The sequence below is a fragment of the Rana temporaria genome, chromosome 7 (assembly GCF_905171775.1).
Source record: "Rana temporaria chromosome 7, aRanTem1.1, whole genome shotgun sequence".
In the NCBI taxonomy this organism is placed as follows: Eukaryota; Metazoa; Chordata; class Amphibia; order Anura; family Ranidae; genus Rana; species Rana temporaria.
Window position 1 is genome coordinate 195,933,845 of NC_053495.1, and position 24,612 is coordinate 195,958,456.

The window sequence follows — 24,612 nt, forward strand, 5'->3', positions numbered from 1 at the left end:
GTCACATTTATACAGTAATTAGTGCATATTTATAGCACTGATCGCAGTAAAAATGTGAATGGCGCCAAAAATGTGTCCGATGTTTCCGCCATAATGTCGCCGTCCCAATAAAAATCGCAGATCGCCGCCATTACTAGTAAAGTTTTACCAAAAATATGTAGAATACGTATCGGCCTAAACTGAGAATTTTTTTTTAATTGGGCTATTTATTATATCAACAAGTAAAAAATATTGTATTTTTTTTCAAAATTGTCGCTCTTTTTTGTTGATAGTGCAAAAAATAAGAACCGCACAGGCGAGCAAATACCACCAAAAGAAAGCTCTACTTGTGGGGAAAAAAGGACGTCAATTTTGTTTGGGAGCCACGTCGCACGATCGCGCAATTGTCAGTTAAAGCGACGCAGTGCCGGAAGCTGAAATTTCACCTGGGCAGGGGGGGGTATATGTGCCCAGTAAGTGGTTAAAGCATAGCAAAGCAAAGAGGAAAAAGGTGCCACGCTACAAGCCATACACAGTAAAGCACCTCCCACGTTATTGGCCACACCCCCACACACAAATAGTTTATAAATGGTATTTTTTGGTCGATATACCACATTTTTCAAATAAAAAAACACCAAAAACATTAGGTTTTTCATGCTCCTCTTTTTATTCACTTAATATAAAAAACGTATTTTTTTTCTTTTAAGAATGCATTGTAGCACAATATACAATACTTTAACATACTTTGTGTGAAACTTTGTCAAAAGAAGATCCTACACCTGGAACAATGCAGTGTCAACAGACATACAGACCCATACGCCATGCACAAGTTAGTGCACTTACTCCGGACACGAGGGACGGGTCACTAATCGGACCAAAACTTCAAACATTGCACAAGCCGAGACCGATATAAGTTCTCAGAATGCATACATTTTTTTTTTTTTTCAATAAAAAAAAAATTACACAAGCAAAATATTGACGTTTAGTAATAATATTCATAGAACAACAAATTTCTCTGTAATTCTAACTAAAATAGTTTAGGGTTTGTGATATTTTGTACAGGAGCGATAGTGATGCACTCAAGACCAGGTTTCCTTTTTCCCTGTCACCATTGAGGAAATAAAAGTTCCATGTTTGTGGGCCTTGTAGTTCCTCAATGTCGGCAGGGATCCCTGGTCCCATAGCACAATGAATATTCATTCTCCGTAAGTGCTAGACCTGGATTCAGTATGTCTTTTGGGAGTCACTGTTCAGGCAAACATTTCTAATAAAAACAAATTTTTACAAGAAAAAAAATCCAACTCTGATGTAGAGTTTTTCCTTTTCTTCTAAACCATCAACACCACCAGTGACAGGCAATGTTAATTTATATAAATTAATAAGTTAGAAAACAGTACATTATTTACATAATAATAATTATAATAATAATAATACACTGTTATAAACAGTAAAAGTACGTGTCAGGACTTGAGGCAGTGCAAGATATAAAAACAATGGTTTGGCTTTATAGATGACAGGGGGAAGTATTGGAAAAACAAAAAAAAACAAAACATGCAGAACGTGGTCATACACATTACAACACACACCGCCTTTCCGATCGTCATATGTAGTGGATGCACGTTAGGGACAAAAAAAAAAGGCTACCTCTTTAATAGATTGTGCGGAAGAGATTCTACAGAAAGCAACAATCTTAACACATATCTTTGTATCAAGCCAAAAAACGTGAAATGACTTTGGGTGCATGGAGAGAATGGTGATGACCAGAGACGGAAACGGTCTCTTATTTTTTTTTTTTTTGATTCTGAATAATTGCGATAAAGTCACATATATTGCCACGATAAAGGAAGACTGCTTCTTTCCAGAAAGAATTAAAATATACAAGTTATTTTCTTGTTCGGTTTACACTAAATATTGTGTAATTAATAGGCATTTCAGACAATGGAAGTTATACAAAAAAGGCACACACGTCCTCAGACAGTTGGACAGGGTTTCGACATAGATCTACCGAATAATAATAGTATTCATTTCTAGCCTCTAACTAGGTTTAGGTTTTTTTTAATTTCACGGTAAAAAAAAAACAAAAAAATCTCTCAGTTTTGTGTCTTTACTTTGTACAGTTCTCCGATCATTCATGCTGTTTTCAAAACACGTCCACTGTGTTTACGTCTCACTTTTTCCCCCCTCCTGTAAAACAATGCCGAAGAGTAACGTACATTACTTGGTAGTTTCCTGAGCAATCTTTCAATTCGGCACCCTCAGCCACGACTCCACTGACGAGCAGCTGCAAAGATCTTGGCCATTCTCAACCAAGGCCAAAGATCAAGATTACATGCTTGTCAACAAAGACAACCTGCATGTGTTCTCCTGGGTTTAAAGTTCCCATTCAAACATGACCTATGTGTCCAGAGGTGATGTGTCATCTGTCAGTATTTCTGCATCGCCTTCTGGAGAGTCCTCGATTCCTGGATCAACCATATGAAGAGTTTTTGTACTGCTATAGTAACTGATACAGTCCCCCTCTTTGTTGTGGCTTTCTGAATCTTCTTCTTCAAGAGTCAGCTCAAAATGGAACTTTTCTGAGACCCCCGGGCAGTCATTGTCCTGCTCATCCAAAAGAGGAGAAGGACTTTGAGGTATCATGCTTTGGTACCAGTTCCTATTGTCCTCCAATGTATCCAAAATATCCTGAGCATCAGGCTGGACCAAGTCTGCCCATGTTTCCCACAAAGGATGGACAATATAGTCGATGAAGCCAACCTAGGGAAGAAAGACCAATTAGTTTTCTATATGCAACAACAGCAGAGAAAGAAAGGTTACAGCTGAACTTCAAAAACACTTAAAAGCCTAAACATACTCAGGCCTCGTACACACGACCGAGTTTCTCGGCAAAAACCAGCAAAAAACTTGCTGGGAGATATTTTTTTGCCGAGGAAACCGGTCGTGTGTACATTTTCGTCTAGGAAACTGTCGAGAAACTCGACGAGCCAAAAAGAGAGCAAGTTCTCTATTTCCTCGACGGGAATGGAGAAACTTGCCTTGTTGAGTTCCTCGACAGCCTAACAAGGAACTCGACGAGGAAAACGATGTGTTTCGCCCGTCGAGTTCCTCGGTCGTGTGTACGAGGCTTCATTTGACTTGATGTCCCATATACAGCAACACTAATGCTGCGTACACACGATCGGTTAAACCGATGAGAATGGTCTGATGGACCGTTTTCATCGGTCAAAACCGATCGTGTGTGGGCGCCATCGGTTATTTAACCATCGGTTAAAAAAAGCCAACTTGTTTTAAATTTAACCGATGGATTCCTAACCGATAGAACAAAACCGATCGTTAGTAGGCACAACCATCGGTTAAAAATCCACGCATGCTCAGAATCATGTCGACGCATGCTTGGAAGCATTGAACTTCGTTTTTTTCAACACGTCGTGTGTTTTACGTCACGGTGTTCTGACACAATCGTTTTTTTAAAAGATGGTGTGTAGGCGCGACGGACCATCAGTCAGCTTCATCGGTTAACTGATGAAAACGGTCCATCAGTCCGTTCTCATCGTGTGTACGTGGCATTAGACTGCGAAAGGGTAGGGCAGCACTAAGTCACTGTGCTGCAGTGTATATGTGCTGACATGCTAAAGGAGGAGAGGAGACAATGATACCTCCATAAGTCTATTGCTGTCCCTTAACTGTCCAGTCACAGGTTGGGGGAAGATCTGGGCTCATGGCTCAAGGATGGAACGGTATGGACACTTTTAAGGATGGCAGGGTATGACCACTTTTAAGGATTCATAATTTCATAATTTCATAATTCCTCAAAAGTTATTCATCACTGGTCGAGTTTGAACTATTATTTGAATGTATTTTGAGGCACAGAGGAATAGTGTAAGACTAGTAGTCTAGTTCTCTAACAGCTACCCATCTCTGGTCTGGATTTGACCACTATATGACTGTACTTTGAGGCACAGAGGAATATTGTAATGCCCCGTACACACAATCAAATTTTCCGACAGCAAAATTCCGATTTGAGCTTTTGAACGGAAATTCCAACCGTGTGTATGCTCCATCCGGCTTCTGCTGTTGGAATTTCTGCCAACAAAAGATTAAGAGCTGGTTCTCAAATTTTCCGACGGAAAAAAAAACGATCGGAAATTCCGATTGTCTGTGGCAATTCCGACGCCCAAAATTCCGACGCATTTGACGCATGCTCGGAAGCATTGAACTTAATTTTCTCGGCTCGTCGTAGTGTTGTACGTCACCGCGTTCTTGACGGTGAGAACTTTTGTCAGAGAACTTTTGTGTAACCGAGTGTATGCAAGCCAAGCTTGAGCGGAATTCCGTCGGAAAAACCATCCAAGGTTTTCCAACGGTAAATCCGATTGTGTGTACGGGGCATTAGACTGGTGGTGTAATTAGTCAACAGCTACCCATCTCTGGTGTAAATTGGCCTAATATTTAAATGTACTCTGAGTCATAGAGAAATAGTGTAAGATAGGAGGAACATTATACCAGTGAAGGAACATACCTGTGATTTTTCCACAGAAGCTGTGTGCTTGTCACACATTGGACTGATCTCCATGCCTCGTTCTCTCTCTTTGTCTCCCTGCTGGAAGAACTCCTCCATGATTCTGTCCGTCCACTGCCGGTAGAGCTCCAGAGATTTTGTTGGATTGCTTAAATCTGCGCAGTGCACCATATTCCTGAGAACCTGCAAGAAAGAACACCTTAAGTTCAGTAACAGATCTCAACATTCTGTTCCACATCAGTCTAACAATAACAAGAACTTTAGTAAACTTCCAAACACCAGCCTATGTTTTCTGGACTTTTTAATTTCCTTGAAGTCTACCTGTTTGTGTTTTGTAACGTTAAGGTCAATTTTACATCACTCTCTGAAGAAAAAGATTTGCCAATAACGTCTTAGGCTGGCAGTCTCTGGGTTGCACTGGCTGAATGGCTTATTGTCAACTAATCCTGCTGTTGTGATTTATGAAATCCTGGGATAATTTCTGGTCCTGTTCTAGGAGGAAACGTCTCTCTGTAGATCCAAATCTGCTTGGCGCCACAGAAGATCTTCTAAAAGAGTTTGATCCGCTCGCTGCCTATGTCATATTTCAGAGCCTCCTTACCCTAATAACCATTAAATACACATTAGCAAAGAAGACTTTGTTTGTGTTGCCCAAATTAATCAAATCCTTTTTCATTTTTCAAGAATGTAAGGGATAATCTGATTGGTTGCTAAGTATACCACATACAGTGTTTTTTTCAGACATTATTGTAAATAAAGACCATTGACTTAAAAACTATGTATAGCCCAACCAGTTTTTTTGTTTTCAATGAAATATGGAAGGATTAGAACCCCTCTCATGTTTTTATTGCGGTCTTTGTCCATGCTCTGTAGATTCACCTTCTCTATTTGCTCTGGTAAGCACTGCCACCAGTCCAGATAATGATTAGAAGTCAAAAATATTATAATTGTCACAGGACAGAAATGTAGGATAAATCTTTTAATGGGGGACACCTTTTTTGGGACAACTTCCTAAGAAGTGAATTTCGTCTCACTTCCTATTGTAGCTCTGGAGTAGGAGGTGATGATGCATAGACCACAGAAGTAAAATAAGAGATGTTTTAATCCTACTCTGTCCAAAACTATAAAAGAAATGTTTTTGTTATAAGTGAAAAAGCTTTAAAAGGCTACATTATTTGGAAAAAAAAACTAAGCTCTATGGGCCAGATTCACAAAAGAGATATGACGGCGTATCTCCTGATACGCCGTCGTATCTCTGTTTCTAACTATGCGACTGATTCATAGAATCAGTTACGCATAGCTAGCCCTAAGATCAGACAGGTGTAATTGAATTACACCGTCGGATCCTAGGATGCAATACCTCGGCCGCCGCTGGGGGGAGTTTGCGTCGTAAACCAGCGTCGGGTATGCAAATTAGCAGTTACGGCGGATCCACGAAGGTTTTTCCCGTCGTTACGTCGTCGCAAGTTTTAGATTCCCGTCGCAAAGATAGGGCACCTTTAATATGGTGTAAAAGTACTCCACCATGTTAAAGTATGCCCGTCTTTCCCACGTCGCTTTTGAAATTTTTTTTCCCGGCGTAAGTACGTTACGCACGTCGCGATTCTCAAAACGTCGGCGCGTCATAATTTTGCGCAAAGCACGTCGGGAAAATTGCGACTGGAGCATGCGCAGTACGTCCGGCGCGGGAGCGTGCCTAATTTAAATGGTACCCGCCCCATTTGAATTGGGCCGCCTTGCGCCGGACGTGTTTACGATACACCGCCGCAATTTTCCAGGTAAGTGCTTTGTGGATCAGGCACTAAAACTGAAAACTTGCGGCGGTGTAACGTAAACGGGTAACGTTACGCTGCGCCGCGGCTACGTGAATCTGGCCCTATATTCCTATTTCTATTCCCACATGCCTTGGAAATGTCCTCCCTGGCCTCCTCCTATGTTCTCCATAATTTAAAATAATCTTAAAATCAGGTGGAGCCACAGCAGATGTGCAGACAGAAAAGCCCAACCACTCAATCCAAGAGATAAATTAAACAGCAAAATGATTTCATGCTGCCAAAAAACAAATGTTTCAATACATCATGGCGCTGAGATCAGGGTATTGGAGGAATAAAAGAGGACTCAATAGTTGTATTTATGAACTTACCTGTATGCGGTCAGTGTAGTTGTCTAACAGAAGAACACCAGAACTGGTAACCTTCTTGGTTTCTACCATCGTCTTCAGATCGGCCAGCAGACTCATGTGTTTGGACATGTCTGTGGCAAGCACCTAGAAAGAAGCAATAAAAAGAATTAAAAATAGTCTAACCCAGTCCTGGTCAAATAATTGCATGATAAGGACTGCCTTTGGATAACGCCTTAGTTTGAGTTCTAGTATTATACAGTATAAAATATTAAAATCATAGCACGTCTACAGAATTCGAGGAAACTGAAAACATATGTCATCTCCCCACCACTTTTTACCAATCAAATATCCCCCCACCACTTCCAGCTTATCATGTCCTCCCCACCACTTCCAACACATCTTATCTGGCCCTCCACTTCTATTCCATCATATCCTCCCCACACCACTTCTAGCCTGTCTCATCCTTCCAACCACTTCTAGCTCATCTGAACCTTCAACACCCTCGACAATTATAATCTCAAAGATTCTTACCATGTCAATGACCATTTTCCTGAGTGATTGCCTCTGCTTCTTGGTAAGGTTCTGAAAAATGTCACAATTTTCCTCCTGCAGCAACTTAAAGCCCACAGCCAGGTGGTGATTTTCCAGGACAGACTCGTCATTATACATAAGTGCAAGTTCGGAATCTGGAAATAAAATTGTTCTTTAGTGATCCCTTTTTTTTTAAATACATATTTAAAAAACATTTATCACAGTGAATCATGATCCTTTGCCTATGAAAATTTCCCTCTGCCTTCAGAGTAAAACAAACTAAAAACACCAGCAACTATCTGATGGGGACAATGTACTTAACATGGCCCTAATGGGCATAATAAGGGACCTAATCTGCCCATAACTGAGCAGTAAATTGATTACTCTTTTTGGAGATGTCTGCCAAAGATGACTGTCATCAACACATACCCACCAGACAGGACAATTAGTATAGCTGTATGTTAACAGCATACGTCATCTTAAATACATGCGTTATCATCTTAAATACATGAAAACACATCTGGGTTGGGTATCTGTGTTTTCTCACTTCTCTATACAAGACACTTAACGGACGCCACAATCAAGTGAGACTTACTTGTATTGATTAGGAATTGATTGGAGACTCCTGGATGGTCTACGTCATGAATGGCAGCTGCAAAAATTGCGGCAAGGACTTCAAGGTCGGTAAAGACAGCCTAGAAAATAATATTTTTTCATAAAAACCTGTTTCAGAGCAAAACGTTCTACATTTGTGTATTTTCAGGGCTGCAAGATAACAAAAAAAAATAACAATAAAAGTAGTTCATGCCTAGCCAAAAGTAACCCAAACCACTGTCAAAAATAGATCACGGGGGAAGATGTTCACCACATTCACCTGTTAACCCCAAACAAAGCCAGACAGATGTCTCGCTGTGCATTAGTGTCAGTGAGACACATGCCCGTCTATAGTCGGCCGATGGTTTTTCAGTGGATGATTGGTGGACAACTGGTGCAATGGCACAAGCTCCAAGTGGACGCTAACAAGGAATTATGGGAAAGGATCAGTGGGAGCGAATGTGGTGGTTTAGCAGCTTTATCCTTCTTTAGGGCAGTCCCAGTGAAACTGCAGTGATCAGATGACTAACATGAACCATTGACCCATAATTATTTGGTATATTCACCACTAAAAGAAGCCTGCTTGATCTTTCTATATCAGCCTTTGAAGTGCTGCCTTTGTCTCTGCTAGTGATATTCACCCTTTCTATCTGTCCTGGTAGCTAGAGTCACTGAAATTATAAAAATATAAAATGTTGAATGTTGTCACTAGAACAGAAATAGAAGGGAAATCATTCAATGAGGACACTTGTTCCGGTGACAACATTCACTCCTTTCTTTGGAAACATTTCCTCTCACTTCCTGCTGTGTCCACGAAACAGGGAGTGAAGGAAAATTCCCCCCATAGGACACAGATGGTAAAAAAAAAAAAACTGACAAGATTACCCTTTCCCTACTTGATGCAAAATGTAACACGTTTTGGATTTAGATATACTTTAATTATATATCTTTAAACTTTAACATTAAGTATAAAAAATAAAACTGCCCAGAGAGTTTCCCTGTTGCCCACCCTATTCCCTCCAAGGTTTTCCTATTACTTACATCCAAAGCTGGAGTGGAAAGGAGCACATGAGTGGACTGTGCGACATCAGCAGCATGGAGGCTGTTATGATAGGCGACGTCCGAGTGGTAGTGATCTTCTAAGGTCATTGTGTAGGTGATTAGTGTGTCTGTGGGAATTTTAAACGTCTTCAGCAGATCTCTCTCCTATGTAGTAAAATAGGTAATAGGTAATAGATTTTAGCTTACTGAAACCATTAAAAAAAAAATCTTTCAGAACACAATTAAAAGAAAAAATACATTTCGTTCAGTTATTGATTCTTGATACTGACCTGGAATATAGCATACATGATGCAGGTAAGTGGTCTACTGCAAGAATAGCCTGCAACCTTGAAGATGTTAAGTCCCCATTTGTTCAGATCCTCCAATTCCTAAAAAATGAATTAACACAAATTAACAAAATGCAGAAAGAGAATTGAGCGTAGTGTTATATACAGATGAACTAAAGCTGAACCTCGTGCAAACAATGAAATACATCCAGTATGTGAGAGCTAATTCTGTCTGTTAAGTTCTATGATTTTGTCCTAGTGCTGGCCTATTGCATGAGTCATGCCTTGTACACACGACCAGGAAAGATCCGTCGAAAATCCCGGGGGTAACCTGCTCGGTAACTCTTCCCCTGTACACACGAGAGGTTTTCCTATCTAATGAGAGCTTTGGTCGGGAATCCCGACCGTGTGTATGCTCCATCGCAGTTTTTCCCATATGAAAACTGACAAAAACTGCCAGGGGGAAAAGTCACCCGGGAATCCTGGTGGGAAAAAAAGAGAGCAGGTTCTCTTTTTTTGTCTGGCGGTTTTTGGCCAGTTTTCCCGTCGGAAAAACTGCGAAGAGCATACACACGGCCGGGATTCCCGGCCAAAAGCTCTCCTCGCAGTTTTCCTTCGGGAAACCCGGCCGTGTGTATAAGGCTTTAGGGCAATGCAGCTTGTGGTAAAGCCTGATCAAACAGATGTTTTACCCATAAGAGAGTGGCTTTACGATAAAAGCAGAATGGTTTCTCCATGTTGCTTCAGGTGTCTGTAGCCATATTAGTGCACTAACATACAATTTTATAGAACAAGCTTTCGGGGTATATCCCCTTCTTCAAGGTCCAAGCAGTACTAACCCAACTAGTTCAATAATTCCTGCTTGGACCTTAAAGAAGGGGTAAAACCGCAAAAGCTTGTCCTGAAAAATTGTATGCTAGTGCAAATAAAAAAACTATCACGGATAGTACTCAATTGTTTCTGTCCATGTTTACAAAGCACTATTTATGACCCAATGTCATCTGTTTCCTGGAGCTCGGAGGAACATGTATACGTCTCCCTGGGTGGCCTCCTGTCAAGTCTTAAAATGTTACCAAAGTGGCAAGTGGTCTGGTTGAGCTCAGCTGTCACTCAGCATCACTCCCCAGTCTTAAGCCTTATATTTTTCCATCTGTGTAAGGTCATTGATGACCGTCATGATATAAAACACAAAATCCATTCGTACCTTAGACAGCATGTCTTCGTGTTCCGTCTTGACTCCAAACCGGGACATGCTAGTGTTGTTGAGGCTGGAACTATGCATCAGCTTCTTTACGCCGCTAATCTGCGTCATTAACTGATGCCGCTTCTTCTTCTCACGGTCTTTCTGTGTTGGGGAAGGGATCTCCACATCATTCTGCTTGTCTGTGAAGGAAAACGCATATATACATGTCATGAAACTATTTGCAAAAACAAGGATAAAACGTGACATATTTTGATACCTGGAACAAAATATAGTCAAAATACCTAAACATTTATATATCCGTTCTTTCCATTTCTTATCCTAAAGGGTTACACTATTCCCAGTTTTACAATACCTGTAAACAGTAATTAAATGTTCACCTCCCTTTCTCTCATACTGTATATCCACAAATTGGTATGGATGGAGTTCTCAGTGACTTATAGGAACTACAGTCAAAACATTTGCCTTATCTGTCAATTTCATTGGTATGCCAGTAAGTCCTGGTCCAGACTGATTGGGGAAAGAGTCATTAACCAAACCCATCCATTCTTCAATGGCAATGTATATGTTTGTAAAATATTTTTTCGTCTAGTGCGTTTGGGGGTCTTGGACAAACCTCTTGGATTACAGTACCACTTTTGCATAGAAGGCTATACTTCCCACATCTCACATCTGTTCAAATTGGCCATTTTGTGCCCAATCACAAGAAAATTCAGCCAAGCACCTGATGCAAAAATAGCAACTGCCTTCATTAAGGCAACAAAGGAAGCATGTGTTCTCAAAATCTAGAGTACTCTTATAAGAAATTACAGCATACAGAAAAAATCACATTATTTTGCAACCCAGATGCTCAAATTTTTATGCAAATTTTGCTTCTACATTGGACTTAATATGTTAGTGTTTGTTGGCTATAAAAGCTTTAAAATCCCTCCTAGGCCTTCTGTGAATGATATTTTGTGCTATAAGGTAGTATTAACATGGCTTGGATTGAGTTAAAACATCCATGCATGCACTGCATTAGCGCTCCAATTTTTTAGGGCAGAATCCATTAAGTTCTGATAAAAGTAGGTTATTCTGTCTTCCCAGCACCTCCTCCTGACCGTTTTTCCTCAAGCCTCAGACATGCGCCCGCTATCCTCGGCCTAATTAAAGCTCCTGCACAATGGAAAATAATTGAGGCGAAGTGCAGCTGTGTCTGGAGTGGGGTATAGGATAATACAGGCAGCTATTATTCACTTGCGCCATCAGTTTGACACTAATAGGTGTTTCCCTGTGGGCTGCCGCATCCACTGGGAGAATTGACGAGCGGCTTCTGTCTGGAATCTCCTCCTGGAAGTGTGAAACCTTCAGTCATTTCCTACACGAAAGAGGCGATTTTCACCAAATCGCTCCTTTGTCAGTTCACAATTTTTTTTCCCTACAAATATGTGAATGTAATCTAAAGCATACACAGACTTAGAAAAATATGTACAATGCAGAAAGATACCCGCTTTTAGCTTGGCCTAGATTTATAAAAATGCATCCAGTGGAGCTGTGGCGCCTCAGAAAAATATCTTAAAGTGGTATTACCCATGTCAAAGTAGATCAATGAGGGTATTTTTTAGGCACCTTCTGTTATGGGGGGACAACCCTCCCCCAGTTGTACTCCGATGTTGTCATCCTCTCATGATTGAGACTACAAGCAATGACAGTGACACTTTTCTTAGATATGATCATGCTAAAACAGGTGCAATTAAACATGAAGTGGCTGTGAAATTGTTTTATATCTGTTTGTGTTGCCATTGGCAATCGGTCATACTCTCTCTTTCATAACCCTATACACAGCTGATAATGTGAAGAAGCTCATTGGTTAATGTGGATAATAAGAACAGTCCCTCCAGGTAGTTTCATCAGTTGGTGGCTATGGGTGGCATGTGCAGTCCCTCCTGATACTTCCTAAAATTGGTTACTATGAGTGACAAGAGAAGTCCAGCCCAATACATCCATCAATTGGTTGCTATGGGCAACAAGGTTTCTCCAGATGCTTCCAACAATAAAACCTATAAGTACAGGGGATTCCCTGCATGGCAAATGCCATTGGATTTGTAAATATTTTAAGGGCCTCCTGTAACACGAATGGATGTTAATACTGCCCACCTCACATATATACCGTAGCTTCTTTTCAAATCCAAAAATAACAGTACTTGTCTTTCATACACAGCAGATGCAGCCATTTTAGAGGGAGATCCCTTGCCAACCAATAGAGTCACTAGAAACATGTGACATATTTGTCCTCGGTGGTGGCTTGGTTTTAGGAAGTGTTGGGCAGACCACAAAGCTGGGTACCACACTGTTGTTCCTAATTTCAAATGGGATGATAGGCTGTATTTTATATATTATCGGTCAGAGCTAAAAGAAGGCCAATTTGGTGATTTTTTCTTAGAGTGAGCAGTCTGTGAACCGGACACAAGGTTGTCTAGGACACTGGGTGGTGAACACATGGTTGTCTAGGACACAAGGTGGATGCAAGGTAGTCTAGAGCAGTGGTCATCAACCCTGTCCTGCAGGGCCCACTAACAGGCCAGGTTTGCAAGATAACTGAAATACATCACAGCTGATATCATTTGTTCCTCAGTGATTGCAGTATTCTAGACTGCATCTCCCCATGGTAATACATAAAACCTGGCCTATTAGTGGGCCCTGCAGGACAGGGTTGATGACCACTGGCCTAGAGAACAAGGTGAACATAAAGTTGTCTAGGACACAGAGTGGACTCAAGGTTGTCTAGAACTCAAGGCGGCAATAGGGAATACATTTGTCCATTTGCCAAAAGACCGACCATATGGTTTATTCTGTAGCAGGAGACATGAATGAAGATCCTTTTATTGGCACCACATGTTCCAGAATAGTAATTTGGCACCATTGTTACCAAATATTTTCCAAAATAGTAATTTTTAGGTCATTGAATGAGTGCAGATAAGGCTGTTGCATAACATGGGCCCTATTGCAACTCTAATTAGCTATGTTGCTAGCTTCCTTCTGTGCTTTGTATGCATATATTTACACCCTCCAGCAGAGGTGTTTAAGCTTGGCAATTTATTAGGACCTATTGCCTACAGTGAAATGCAAAATGCACAGAGCCTAAGTGATCTATTTTGCTTCAGATACATTTCTTCTGAATATGAATATAAAATGGCCTACTAAAGGGGATGGATACGGTTTTAAGCGCTTCAGTCTACTGGTGGTAAAGCATGATTTTGGGTGCTATTAGGGTGCTACTGGAACAGCTGCTATTCTACAGACCCTGACACCCTGAAGTTTTGTGTCATTGCCCACTCAAAACTACAGAGTAAACAAGGGATGCTTATTTTGCATAACGAGGGCACAGCTTTTTTCTTGGTTCAGTGCGAAGTTGCAGCCATACACACACACACACGTGTCCAATTTTATTTTTAAATTCTCAGGCTGTAAATTTTTCATTTAATCATGGCAAGGGTTGCTGTTATGTTAATCGGTCAGTTTCAATGCAAATGGTGCTCGGGGGGGTTGTTGTTTAAAAACGTTATTGCTTTATCCATTTTGTAATTGCCTAATAACTGTCGGCACACGTCTGCTGCCCAGAACAAACGCGCCTTCAAAGGGAGTTCCCGAGGAATTCCATCGGAAAACAAACAGGCGCACCTGCCTGCAGCCATGTAATAACGGTCATTTAACAAGAGCTGTGTCAACTCAGCAAAGGATTGTGGGTATGCAGCAAATCAAAGCGCCCTTACCCAAGAATGTGCTGGAGATATATTCAGACACCTGATTGCCCGATCTGCTCATCTCCGAGAGGTGGGTCAGCTCCCGATTCAGCATCCTCTTGAACTGTTAAAAAAAAAAAAAAAAACATTTAAACCCAGGCCCTTCATATGTTTATATCGGTATAAAACGGAATTTCATTTTTTTTTACATGCGTTAAAAGGGTTATCAGGGTCCAGATCTCCATTAAAGAGTCAATTTGCATTAATAATCATTGAGGTACGTTTTAAACATTGACACAAGGTAACGTTCATCAAAGCTTTTTTTTTACAGAATAAACTTCTCAATGGCTTTGTATCAGAGGACGTTTAGCAAAACGAAGAAGCATCACGTGAGCTTCATAGTGTTATATCATAAAAAAAAAAAGACAGATTGCAATACAAATCCCCCTTTGCTATGCACAATCACATAACATCACTTAGTTAAGATGACCCGATTTCAATTATCACCTGCGGGCCCTACAGTCCTCCGTTGAAGCATACTGCTTCCAAAACGCATCAACAGCACAAATCCGAAATGGACGACAAGGCAAAAAAAAAACAAATGCACGGTCCGTTAATCCTCATAAAAAATACACCACGCTAAACTGCTTCATGGATACACAAAAATAAAAGGTCTAGAATGCATATGACCTTGTTTTTTACAAAACTCCATCCTCCCTAAGCCTGCAACACAAAGTCCACGCAAAAGAATAAAAATTGATCACAATAACGAAGGTGCTCCAAATTTTTGAAAAACCCACCTTGATGTAGCCCCAAGAGACGGACAGTAAATAATTAGCCTCAGGCATTTTGGAATATTCCCCAGAATGGAAAGCAGATCTTTCTCAAATCCAGATGTCATACAAAGGAATTCCTGATAGATTTAGGGAATCCTGGGGTTTGCGTTCGTGGATCAGCCGCTGGGACACAATCCTAAGACTCCGAATGTTACCGTCACGAAGAGAAGAGAGCCCCTCGATTTCATGGTAGCCGAGCACAAACTGTGGGCAGGGACAGCACAAAGAAGGCACAGGCAGCTGTCCAAGTGCAAGCCCTTAGTGCCCATAAGCAAGACTGGATCTAGTGGGGGCTTCTCCGCTTCACATTAGTCGTGCTCAGCTGAGCAAGCTGCTGAAGTGACAATTATTCGGCGTTGGTGGGGGGGGAGGGGGGGCTGTCAGTCTTAGTGCACCATCTCTCTCCGAACAGGGAGAAGATTAAGATGGTGGAAGCCCCTGCATAATTGAATACAGCATAGCCACCCCCGGAGGTGGCACATATCTGCTTGGCATTTAACCCTTGCTGCCGTGGCCCCACGAAATGCCATCTTTAATAAAATCACGGGATTATTATTATTATTATTATTATTATTCTCTATTAATTGGAGAGTCAAGATTAGTGGAAAATAAAAAAAAAGATTTTTCTTTTTCCTGCAGCTCTATTACTAAGATAAACACAAAAGAGCCAACAAAATATGAAATTATATAAGGCAATCCGATTTTTAGGCTATAATGGCATGAGAATTATTTTTGCCTGTGTTTTATTTGCAGAATATTTTTATGTGGTTTTGGATTTTCTCCAGTGGTCTGAATTTTCGCAAATTGAGCTTATTCATCAAGGCTTTGCAAAGGGCAGTGATAACGTAACAAAACATGGTAACCCATAGCAAGCAATACTCGTCTTACTCCAGCACAGGACTAATCTGGTTGGTTGCAGCATATTAATACTTTTCTGCACGATTTTGGTATTAAAAAAACAAAACAAATATATATATAATTTTTTTATTATTATTATTTCAACATTCGTGCCATCTTCCCAACAATAAATATAATAATATATCATTTTAATCGTGTTGTCGGGGAGATGGTACGGATGTAGAATTTGGGATACTCGCAGCCATTGTTTTTGGCCCTGTGTTAAATAATTCAGTTTCAGCTAGCTAGGGGGTGACATCATCCCCGCGTGCCCCCCCCAACCCCCTCCTCCTCCCTGATCTGCTCGATTCGTGGGAAACCTAGAGATGCAGTGTGCAAATCCGAGCAGCGAGCAGCTTCAGACATAGGCAGTTTAAGGAATATTCTGTTGTCATGGCAACTGCATCACATGGTCCTTCTGTACTGTACAGCTCCCTGTTTGGATTTAATCATTCATTAAATATGGTGTTCCTGCAAAGAATTCTCACGGTGGGATCCCAAGGCATCCCCTTTTATTATTAACCCTATAATCATCATTCTATAGGTTGCACATTTCGCTGGTTTATTAGATGCGGATCACTGAGCTATGGTGTCCCAAATTCTTCTTGGCGGCTGCATTGCTGACCCAGTTATTTTTTTTTTTTCTTCTCTTAATACGTTGCAATGCATTTATAGGAATAGCTGGGAATTTTCCATATAATCTCACTGCAACATTTATAACAATATGACGCCGCCCTCAGGTATGCTAATCTCGCTACCACTGTAGGAGATCATGCTTTGTAATCAAGTATATTATTTACTTTATATACTTGCTAGCTTCAGGGACTGTCATTCATTTTTTTTTTCTTACTGCATAAATTAAGTCTTATGTAGCTTAAAATGTTGGTAGCTCATAATAACCTCACCAAATGTACTTGCGACTCAACAATGCGTGAAACTCCACACCAGATGGTATTTAATTGCACAACACATCTATCTTCCCAATGTACAGCATACTCGGTGTAGGGGATTCCCTGATGTGGGATCATTTGTGTACATCTTGCAAAGTTTTTAGGGGGCTTCGTACCCTCAGGCAAGAAGTTGCGTCCAAAGTTGCCCAAATATTGGGTCAACCTTTACCCTATTTATTCCGGTTTGCCTTTTATTTGCTCCCCTGGCCCTCCAGCATGAAAGGCTCTTGAAAATTCAGTTTGGTGCTGTTCCATGGCTTATAGCTCTGAGTTGGCATTCTCATGTAGCCCCTTGGTCCCAAGCTATATCGAGAATGGATTCCCTGAAGCTGATGGAAAGGATCTATCATACTTACCATGACTCGTGCACTCCTTTTATAACACATGGGATTATTGGTCTCGAAATTGAGCAATAGTATGATAGCAGACGATTAGTACCTTTAGTGCTCAATAATACTTCATATTCCCATCGCACATGTTCCTGGATAAGCTCTCAAAGTTTGGGTGCTGCAGCAATAACCAGCTGGATACTGGTTCAAGTCACAAAGTAGATATTTGCCAGCACACCATGGATCAACAAAAGTGGCGTCCAAACTGATTATTTATTGCATGATCACAACATCCTTGTGTTGTGATCATGCAATAAATAATCAGTTTGGACGCCACTTTTGTTGATCCATGGTGTGCTGGCAAATATCTACTTTAGTGCTCAATCTACGTAGACTTCTATTTAGTACACCATGATTGCCCATTGGAATCCTTGTGGCCCAATTTTGTACAGCATCCATCCACATGCTTATTGTCGTTGACCCTATTTATGTTGTTATTCTTTGTGCTGTTTCTATCTCGGACACTACACAAAAGGTAGATTCCAGAAAAGATTCCATGTATACCAAACCTTGTGTTCAGTTACGCCCATGGCCTTATCTGTATGTCTATCGGTTTGTACAACTACATCCTAAACAGTTTTGTCATTTTTGGAAAAACCGAAAAACAGTTTGTAATAAAAAAAAGTTTTAATAGTTCCTGGGGCCCGTTTACTTGTAATAAACTTTTTTTATTGTATTTAATACTTAGGTGACTAAGGGATTAATAAAGGGTATGTGATTTTGGTTTGAAGACTGATGACTTTTAGGACTCATGCATGCTTTTGCATAGACGCACATTGCATTAAAAAAGCTCAATTCTCAACCAGGGTTCCATGGAACCCTGGGGTTCCTCCAGAGGTTGCTAGGGGTTCCTTGACCTGTGGCTGATGAACCACCTATTTGATAATGCCTACAGAGTATAAGGTTTAGCACCACTTAGCAAAGTCAGCAGCATGACACCAAATAGCTTGTTAGCTGTCTTTAAAGGGGTTGTAAATACAAAAATATGTTCCTCTTAAATTAAAGTCAGACAGTAGCTGATAAAGTAAAAAGTAATGTTTTGCATTATAACTAGTTTGATACCTGTTGAAATCGAGCGGTTTTATTCACCTCCGTCACTCCTGAATCATCATTCTCACTGACTTCCTGGTTTGCGGTGCGCATTCATTCTTGCTACATCACGGCCTAATAGGAACTACAGTTCCCATTAGGCTTAGCCTCCATGCCTGTGAGGGATAAGAAAGCATCTTCACGCAGGGCTGTAGTCATAGAGAGGGGGTGAGCACATTCTGCTTTCCACCATGCAAAACGGCTCAGATGCTGGTGGAAAGCAAGAAGAGGAGAGACAGGAAATGGCATTTTCAAACCTGGATTACTATATTTTGGAGGTCAAAAGGAAAAACGAGGTAAGTGATATTTAAATGCTTTAGCTTACAGCAATCAATTGATCTATTAAAAAACGATCCTTTAGTGTTCCTTTAAGGGTGGCATTCTTCCTATTGACCACCAATATAAGGAGCATTGTTCCTATTGAGCCCTGATGAATTGGTTTTAGTAAGGGTTCCTTAAAACATAAAAATTATTTTTGGGGTTCCTCTAGGGTAAAAAAAGGTTGAGAAAGCCTGGCCTAAGCACATAATTATTATTATTATTTTTTTGGCAACACACTTGGGCATTGCTGCACACTATATTGCAGTTGCATTTTCTGAGTGTGTGCATCAGGGAACTCTTTAGAATAAATGGCCGTGCACCAACACACATGCATTAATGCACATTACCATAATGCATTAGTGTTAATAGACCCTTTCTAACCCTTGGAAGTTGATGTCCTATTGAATCTCTGGGTCACCATATGTGCAACGCTCACAATTATAGCTCTTGAGATCACCACCTCTATTTTGTTCAGCACTGATTTTTATGAATGTTTTTTTTTTTTTTTTATGTACAGCATAAAGGTAATTTCTCATTCCTCTCCTTGACACACATTACACGCTATACTGCACGTTTTTGTTTACATTCGTGGAGAATGGCGAGGATGAAAAATTCCCTGCCCACCCAGCAACTGTGCATCTCTTTTCGGGAATCACACTGCCATTTGCTAGAGATGCCCGGAGGGAAAGGTCACAGTTTGTTGCTTGCAAGGATCAACGGGCAATTTTGTGTGAATTTTTTATTCAATGAATTCTTGTCTAACTGAATATGACATAAACAGCAGGAAAAGCAGAAAACAAAAAAAAAATGCAAAGAATATTTCTCTGATATTATAAACCTAATAAAAAAGGGGAGGTGATGGCTCAGCTAGGTGACCAATCAGATCTTCATTTTCCTGGTGCAGTATTGGAAATAAATCAAAGCTTCAGTGGGTGTCACAGGTAACATTTTCCCCCTGGTTTTTATGAGTGTGAGGATATAAAGGATCGGATACAAATTTAATTGATTGTGTAGGAAGGCTCTCGCACTCTGTTGTTAGGTCTACAGGAAATTGCACAGAGAATATACAATCAGATTGTTAATGTGCATGCATTAGTACTGGAAATATTATATCTGGGCAAGACAGTACACTGCATTATTAAAGAAAGTGGAGCTGGTCTCCTGCAGCCTCTTTTAGTCACTTCTTATCTACATGTGCTCTGGACTGGCTGCCTGATAGTGACATTAATGGACCATGCCTGTGCAATGTGTGTCAACATAGTTGCTTGTAGCTACCATCAGGGGCTCACGTGACAGGGTGACAACCCTGGAGTACAATTAGGAGACAGCTGGCATCCTATCACAGGAGGTGCCTGAACAAGGACCCTCATAGCAGGATCAACAGGTATTCTTGTAATGAAAAGTTCATATTTAAAAAGATTGAAAACAACTTTTTAAATGACATCTAAAAAAAACAACTCCAGACTATTGAAAAATAAAATAAAAATTATATATATATATATATTAGGGCTGTGAAAATTAACTTTTAATTAATCGATTAATCTTTAATTTTTTTGATCGATCAAAATCTTTTTGATCGATTAAAATTCTTTTGATTAGTACTCACCTCTCCGCCGGCTTCTGGGCCTTCAGTCGGAGATCCAGTAATGTCACGGACACCGGCGGGGCTTGCCGTGTCCATCTGAAGGGCTCCTTTGCTGTGCCTTCATATCTGCATGCTGGCGGGACCTTACTATCTGCCACACGCAAGGGCTGTTACACTTCCCTCTATCACTTCCCTCTATCAACCTGGGATTCTACAACCATCCACTGGGAGTTGTGATAGTTCCCTTCACGGGACATCTACATGCCGACGGACTGATGTTAATCTCTCCTCATCTGGATTCAGCAGTGGTATCGTTGTACACATTTTTATACCAGTATCAGACATAGGTACATGTTTTTATGACTGCTTTTGGTACCGTTTGGTATTATTCGCACCATTTTTCCAGTTTATGTAGCTACTTTGATTTTATCTCCAGTGCTATATTAATTTGGTTACCTACTTGAAGACTATAAAAGTTTTAATGCTATTCCCATCCAGCGCTGCCTTTGTGTGTGTTTTTGTATCCTGCTATCCATTTTTCCAGTGGTTGGTAGCTGCACTGGGAATCAGCCTGCAAGGAGATCAGCTAAAAGTAGTTGGATCTGTATGTGCGTTATAATTAATCGAAATTAGTCGATTAATCGATAAAAAAAAAAAAGATTAATCGAACAGAAAAATGTTGATCAGTAACAGCAATATATATATATCTCTATCTGACTGCAAATCCCATCTCCTCTCCAGCGCTCCCTGTAGTACCTCTTCTTCGACACAAGATGTCCTCAGTCCCCTGGACTGAATGACACTTTGTTTTTTTTAATCCAGGTGACTGAGGATTTACTGTGAGTGCAGGGTGTCATGGACCCGCCCCATGAGAGAACAGGCCGCCCTGCACTCAGAGTGTAATGATGTGGAGAGCGGCACTGACATTATGTGAACAATGCTCTCTGTATCAAGGACTGCCGGTGAAGAAGAAAAGGACCCCATGCATCACACAACCAGAAGACTTCTGGAAATGGTAAGTAGTAAAAAAAAAATGCACACAGAGGGTACAGTAGGGTGGGTTCAATAAGGAGCAGATGAAGCCCTGAATTGGGCTTTGACACGCTAAACTTGTGATCTGACTGCAATTATATTTACTATAACCAAAGAAAACTTTTAGACAGGACAGTGCGCTCCTAAGTAGCTATGCCTCATACCTTTAAAAAAAAAGTTCCTTCTATATTTTGCGGCTCGTTAACAACCTACACATTCACGTACAGAAGAAGAAAAAAAGAAAATAAACAGATGTAAAGCGTCCGTTTGATCTGGTACGGTTTTTGTGAAGCTCTGAGCCTAGATCCACACACTTTACATAATCACCGGCATTACTGACAGGAAGTGGTTGCCAGACTTTTCATTTTATGGTTTGTGTGGCTTTCTGATGACGTTAATCGTTTTCTGCAAAACTTTTGCAGAAGAAAGATGAATTCTCTAAATGGCAACGGGTGACCTTCACTAAATGAGGACATGAAAATGAAAAGGATCCTTCCGCTCTAAACGGGGGTTTCGGTGTTTGGCGGGTGCTGGAGAGTTGTACCACCCAACATTTTCTTTTATCTCTTGTGGTTGGCCATGCTGGGTTTTCTGTGCATTTCTTGCACACTTGCCTATGGCTGCAAGTTTTTGCCTGAGCCCGAGGTGGACAGGAACCAAGCCAGAAAGTAAAGTGGAGGTAGCTCTACAAAAGCTATATAGATAGCAGGGGGTATGTCAGCCCACTTATACCTAAAAAATCGCTTTTGGGTGGATTGATCCCTTAACCTCCCTGGCAGTATGATTATTTCAGATGCTGAAAGGGGTACAATTATTTTGCATGGAAATTTGGCGTTTGGCCTGTAATTCTTAGGAATAACTCACTTAAAGCGGAGGTTCACCCATGGAGAACACATTTTCCCCATAGCTGGATGCTCGTTTTGTCTAGGGGAATCGGCTATTTGTTTTAAAATATGATCCGTACTTACCCGTTTACGAGATGCATCTTCTCAGTCGCTTCCGGGTATGGGCTGTGGGACTGGGCGTTCCTTCTTGATTGACAGTCTTCCGAGAGGCTTCCGACGGTCGCATCCATCGCGTCACGATTTTCCGAAAGAAGCCGAACGTCGGTGCGCAGGCGCAGTATAGAGCCGCACCGACGTTCGGCTTCTTTCGGCTACGAGTGACGCGATGGATGCGACCGTCGGAAGCCTCTCGGAAGACTGTCAATCAAGAAGGAACGCCCGCTCCCGAAGACCCATACCCGGAAGCGACGGAGGAGATGCATCTCGAAAACGGGTAAGTACGGATCATATTTTAAAACAAATAGCCGATTCCCCTAGAAAAAACGAGCATCCATCTATGGGGAAAAGAGAAAAAAAACTACAAATGGGTGAACTCCCGCTTTAAATCTGTCAAAACCAGAGTCTAGTAGACAATCACGGGTATGATAAAGTTTGAAAAACTAAATCATAAATTATAATATAATAAATAACTATAAATAATTATAACAAATAATAATGTAATTATAATAAAAAATTACTCAATAATGCAATCAAATCAAAAATCACTGAAATTTGCTCAGTTGCAGAATTGTCGCTGCATTACTTTTATTTTTTTATGACGAATTTCCCCACAAATCGCTATCGCACAATTCTGCAAGTGATTATAATTTATTATCGCTGTTTCCTAGCTGCTCTAAAACCACTTTTGACATAAAGGGACACTTTTGGTTGCTATGGACAATCTCCAGTTTCCAGGCAGAAAGAACAGTTTTTATTATATAAAAGTACATGTAGGACACTGGGCAGACCACTAGGGACAAAGGGGGTGTGTATTTTTTACATACAGTACTGTAATCAATAATACAGTATACTTACTGTATGTATTGTGTTTATTTACTTTTTTGAATTTAGCGCCGTTCTCCGCCCCCGTGCGTCGTAACGTTGCAGGGAACGGAGATCGGCGGCACACAGGGACACACAGCGGTAAGTAACTTTGTTTGTGGCTGCTGCGAGGCGAGCCAGAGTCTGGTTCGGGGATACCGGTTTGGTAAAGAAATCTTACCCCGAGCCAGACTCTGGAATACCGCCAGGGGGGTTAAAGCAGGGGTCTCAAACTGGCGGCCCTCCAGCTGCTGCAAAACTACCCAAAAAAAAAGTCCCATGAGGTATTGCAAGGCTGACAGTTACAAGCATGACTCCGACAGGAAGATATGAAAAAAATAATTTAAAACATTAGATCATCAAGAGAGCCAGGCATCTAGACAATGAGAAGTTGACGACAGTGGTAGCCTGCACAGACAAAATTCTCACCGCTCCAGGTGAGCCCCGTAGACAATCAAGGGTTGTTGAACCACCAGGGTGCTGGCAATGCTAATGATAGCAAAAATAAAAAGGACGAAAACTGGACAGCCGCACTCCAAAAATTTCTTAAAAAGAGATGTCTTTTATTTTTCAACTGTGCATACAGTCACTGCAAGCCAACAACATACAGTATGGCCAACGCGTTTCGCACTGGCAGTCAGTGCTTAGTCATGGCAGCCTGCAGGTTTCTCTCAACACAGGTTACCTTCCTTGAAAAAAGTACTTCAAAACTCTCAGTAGGTCCAGAGTTCTAGGCAAATTAACATATGCAAATATTGACTTTTTCTTTGAGTCAAGCCTAACCCCGCCCCTGATTAACTCCTGAGCTGTCCCACAGGCTAGTGAGACCACACATCACGTTGAGAGGCCAGTAGGGAGGGGAATGCATCTCCTCATCTCCATAACATGGGAAGGTGTTCTGTAGTTCAGAGAGAGCTGGGAATAATGTACGTGATAAGACTGCACAAGAAGTTATCAGCTCACTTAATTTCTGGCAGGATCAACAGGGTATTTTCACACTTTTTAAACAGACCGAAGAAAATACTTTCAATGGATGCATTTAACAGACCAAAGGGGAGCATATACGTTCCTTGTTATGGTTTACATACATACAAAGAAAATCTACTCTAAGGAAATAGCATAGCGCCCCCACTTGGAAACTGCTGTCAGTGCACATAACCTGGCATTATATACTTTTTCTAGTGATATTTATGACTGTAGTTAACTTTCATAAAGCGGTGACCACTCTGACATTTTACTCTGGGCGTAAAAGGTTTTTGGATGAGACAGAAATTCTCTTCACACGTAATGAGGTTAATGTATTTGACACACGGCGTGGCAGATTATGCAAAGTTTCGCCAGACTCTACGCTTTCCCACACAGAACTGACTAACATCTTGAGATTCAGTACAAGTTTTTTTTCCCCCCTCCTATACACAGCTGTTTGCCACATGTAAAAGAATACAAAAAGGAAGTCTTCATACAGAGTCACTACCGGTGCATGCAAAAGTACCTGCAAAAGAAGCTGCAGATAGAAGCCTAGATGTCTCCGTATACAATGTACGAGAATCTAGATAGAAACGTACAATTCCCCCCCTTTGAGAAGCTATGAAAGTTTTGTTAGAAAAATTGGAGAAAATAAAATGTAGGCTGCAAGGGGTGGGGACTACCAG

General features: G+C 40.9%; 1 protein-coding gene across 4 annotated transcripts in view; it reads right to left on the minus strand.

The window, feature by feature from the left end:
- Positions 1 to 622: 622 nt before the first annotated feature.
- The window catches only part of PDE4B (phosphodiesterase 4B), a 432,600-nt gene continuing 408,610 nt past the window's right edge, over positions 623 to 24,612 (minus strand). For 3 of the 4 annotated variants that reach the window (XM_040360754.1, XM_040360756.1, XM_040360757.1), the window contains 9 exons: positions 14,027 to 14,120; positions 10,278 to 10,456; positions 9,077 to 9,175; positions 8,787 to 8,951; positions 7,747 to 7,846; positions 7,152 to 7,306; positions 6,642 to 6,764; positions 4,499 to 4,681; positions 623 to 2,736 (listed from right to left, as the gene is read on the minus strand). In XM_040360754.1, coding sequence (XP_040216688.1) covers positions 2,374 to 2,736; positions 4,499 to 4,681; positions 6,642 to 6,764; positions 7,152 to 7,306; positions 7,747 to 7,846; positions 8,787 to 8,951; positions 9,077 to 9,175; positions 10,278 to 10,456; positions 14,027 to 14,120 — 1,461 coding nt within the window. In that variant the 3' untranslated portion in view covers positions 623 to 2,373. Of the gene's footprint in view, positions 2,737 to 4,498; positions 4,682 to 6,641; positions 6,765 to 7,151; positions 7,307 to 7,746; positions 7,847 to 8,786; positions 8,952 to 9,076; positions 9,176 to 10,277; positions 10,457 to 14,026; positions 14,121 to 14,796; positions 15,154 to 24,612 lie in introns of those variants that run through there. The other variant, XM_040360758.1, reaches the window with a different exon arrangement.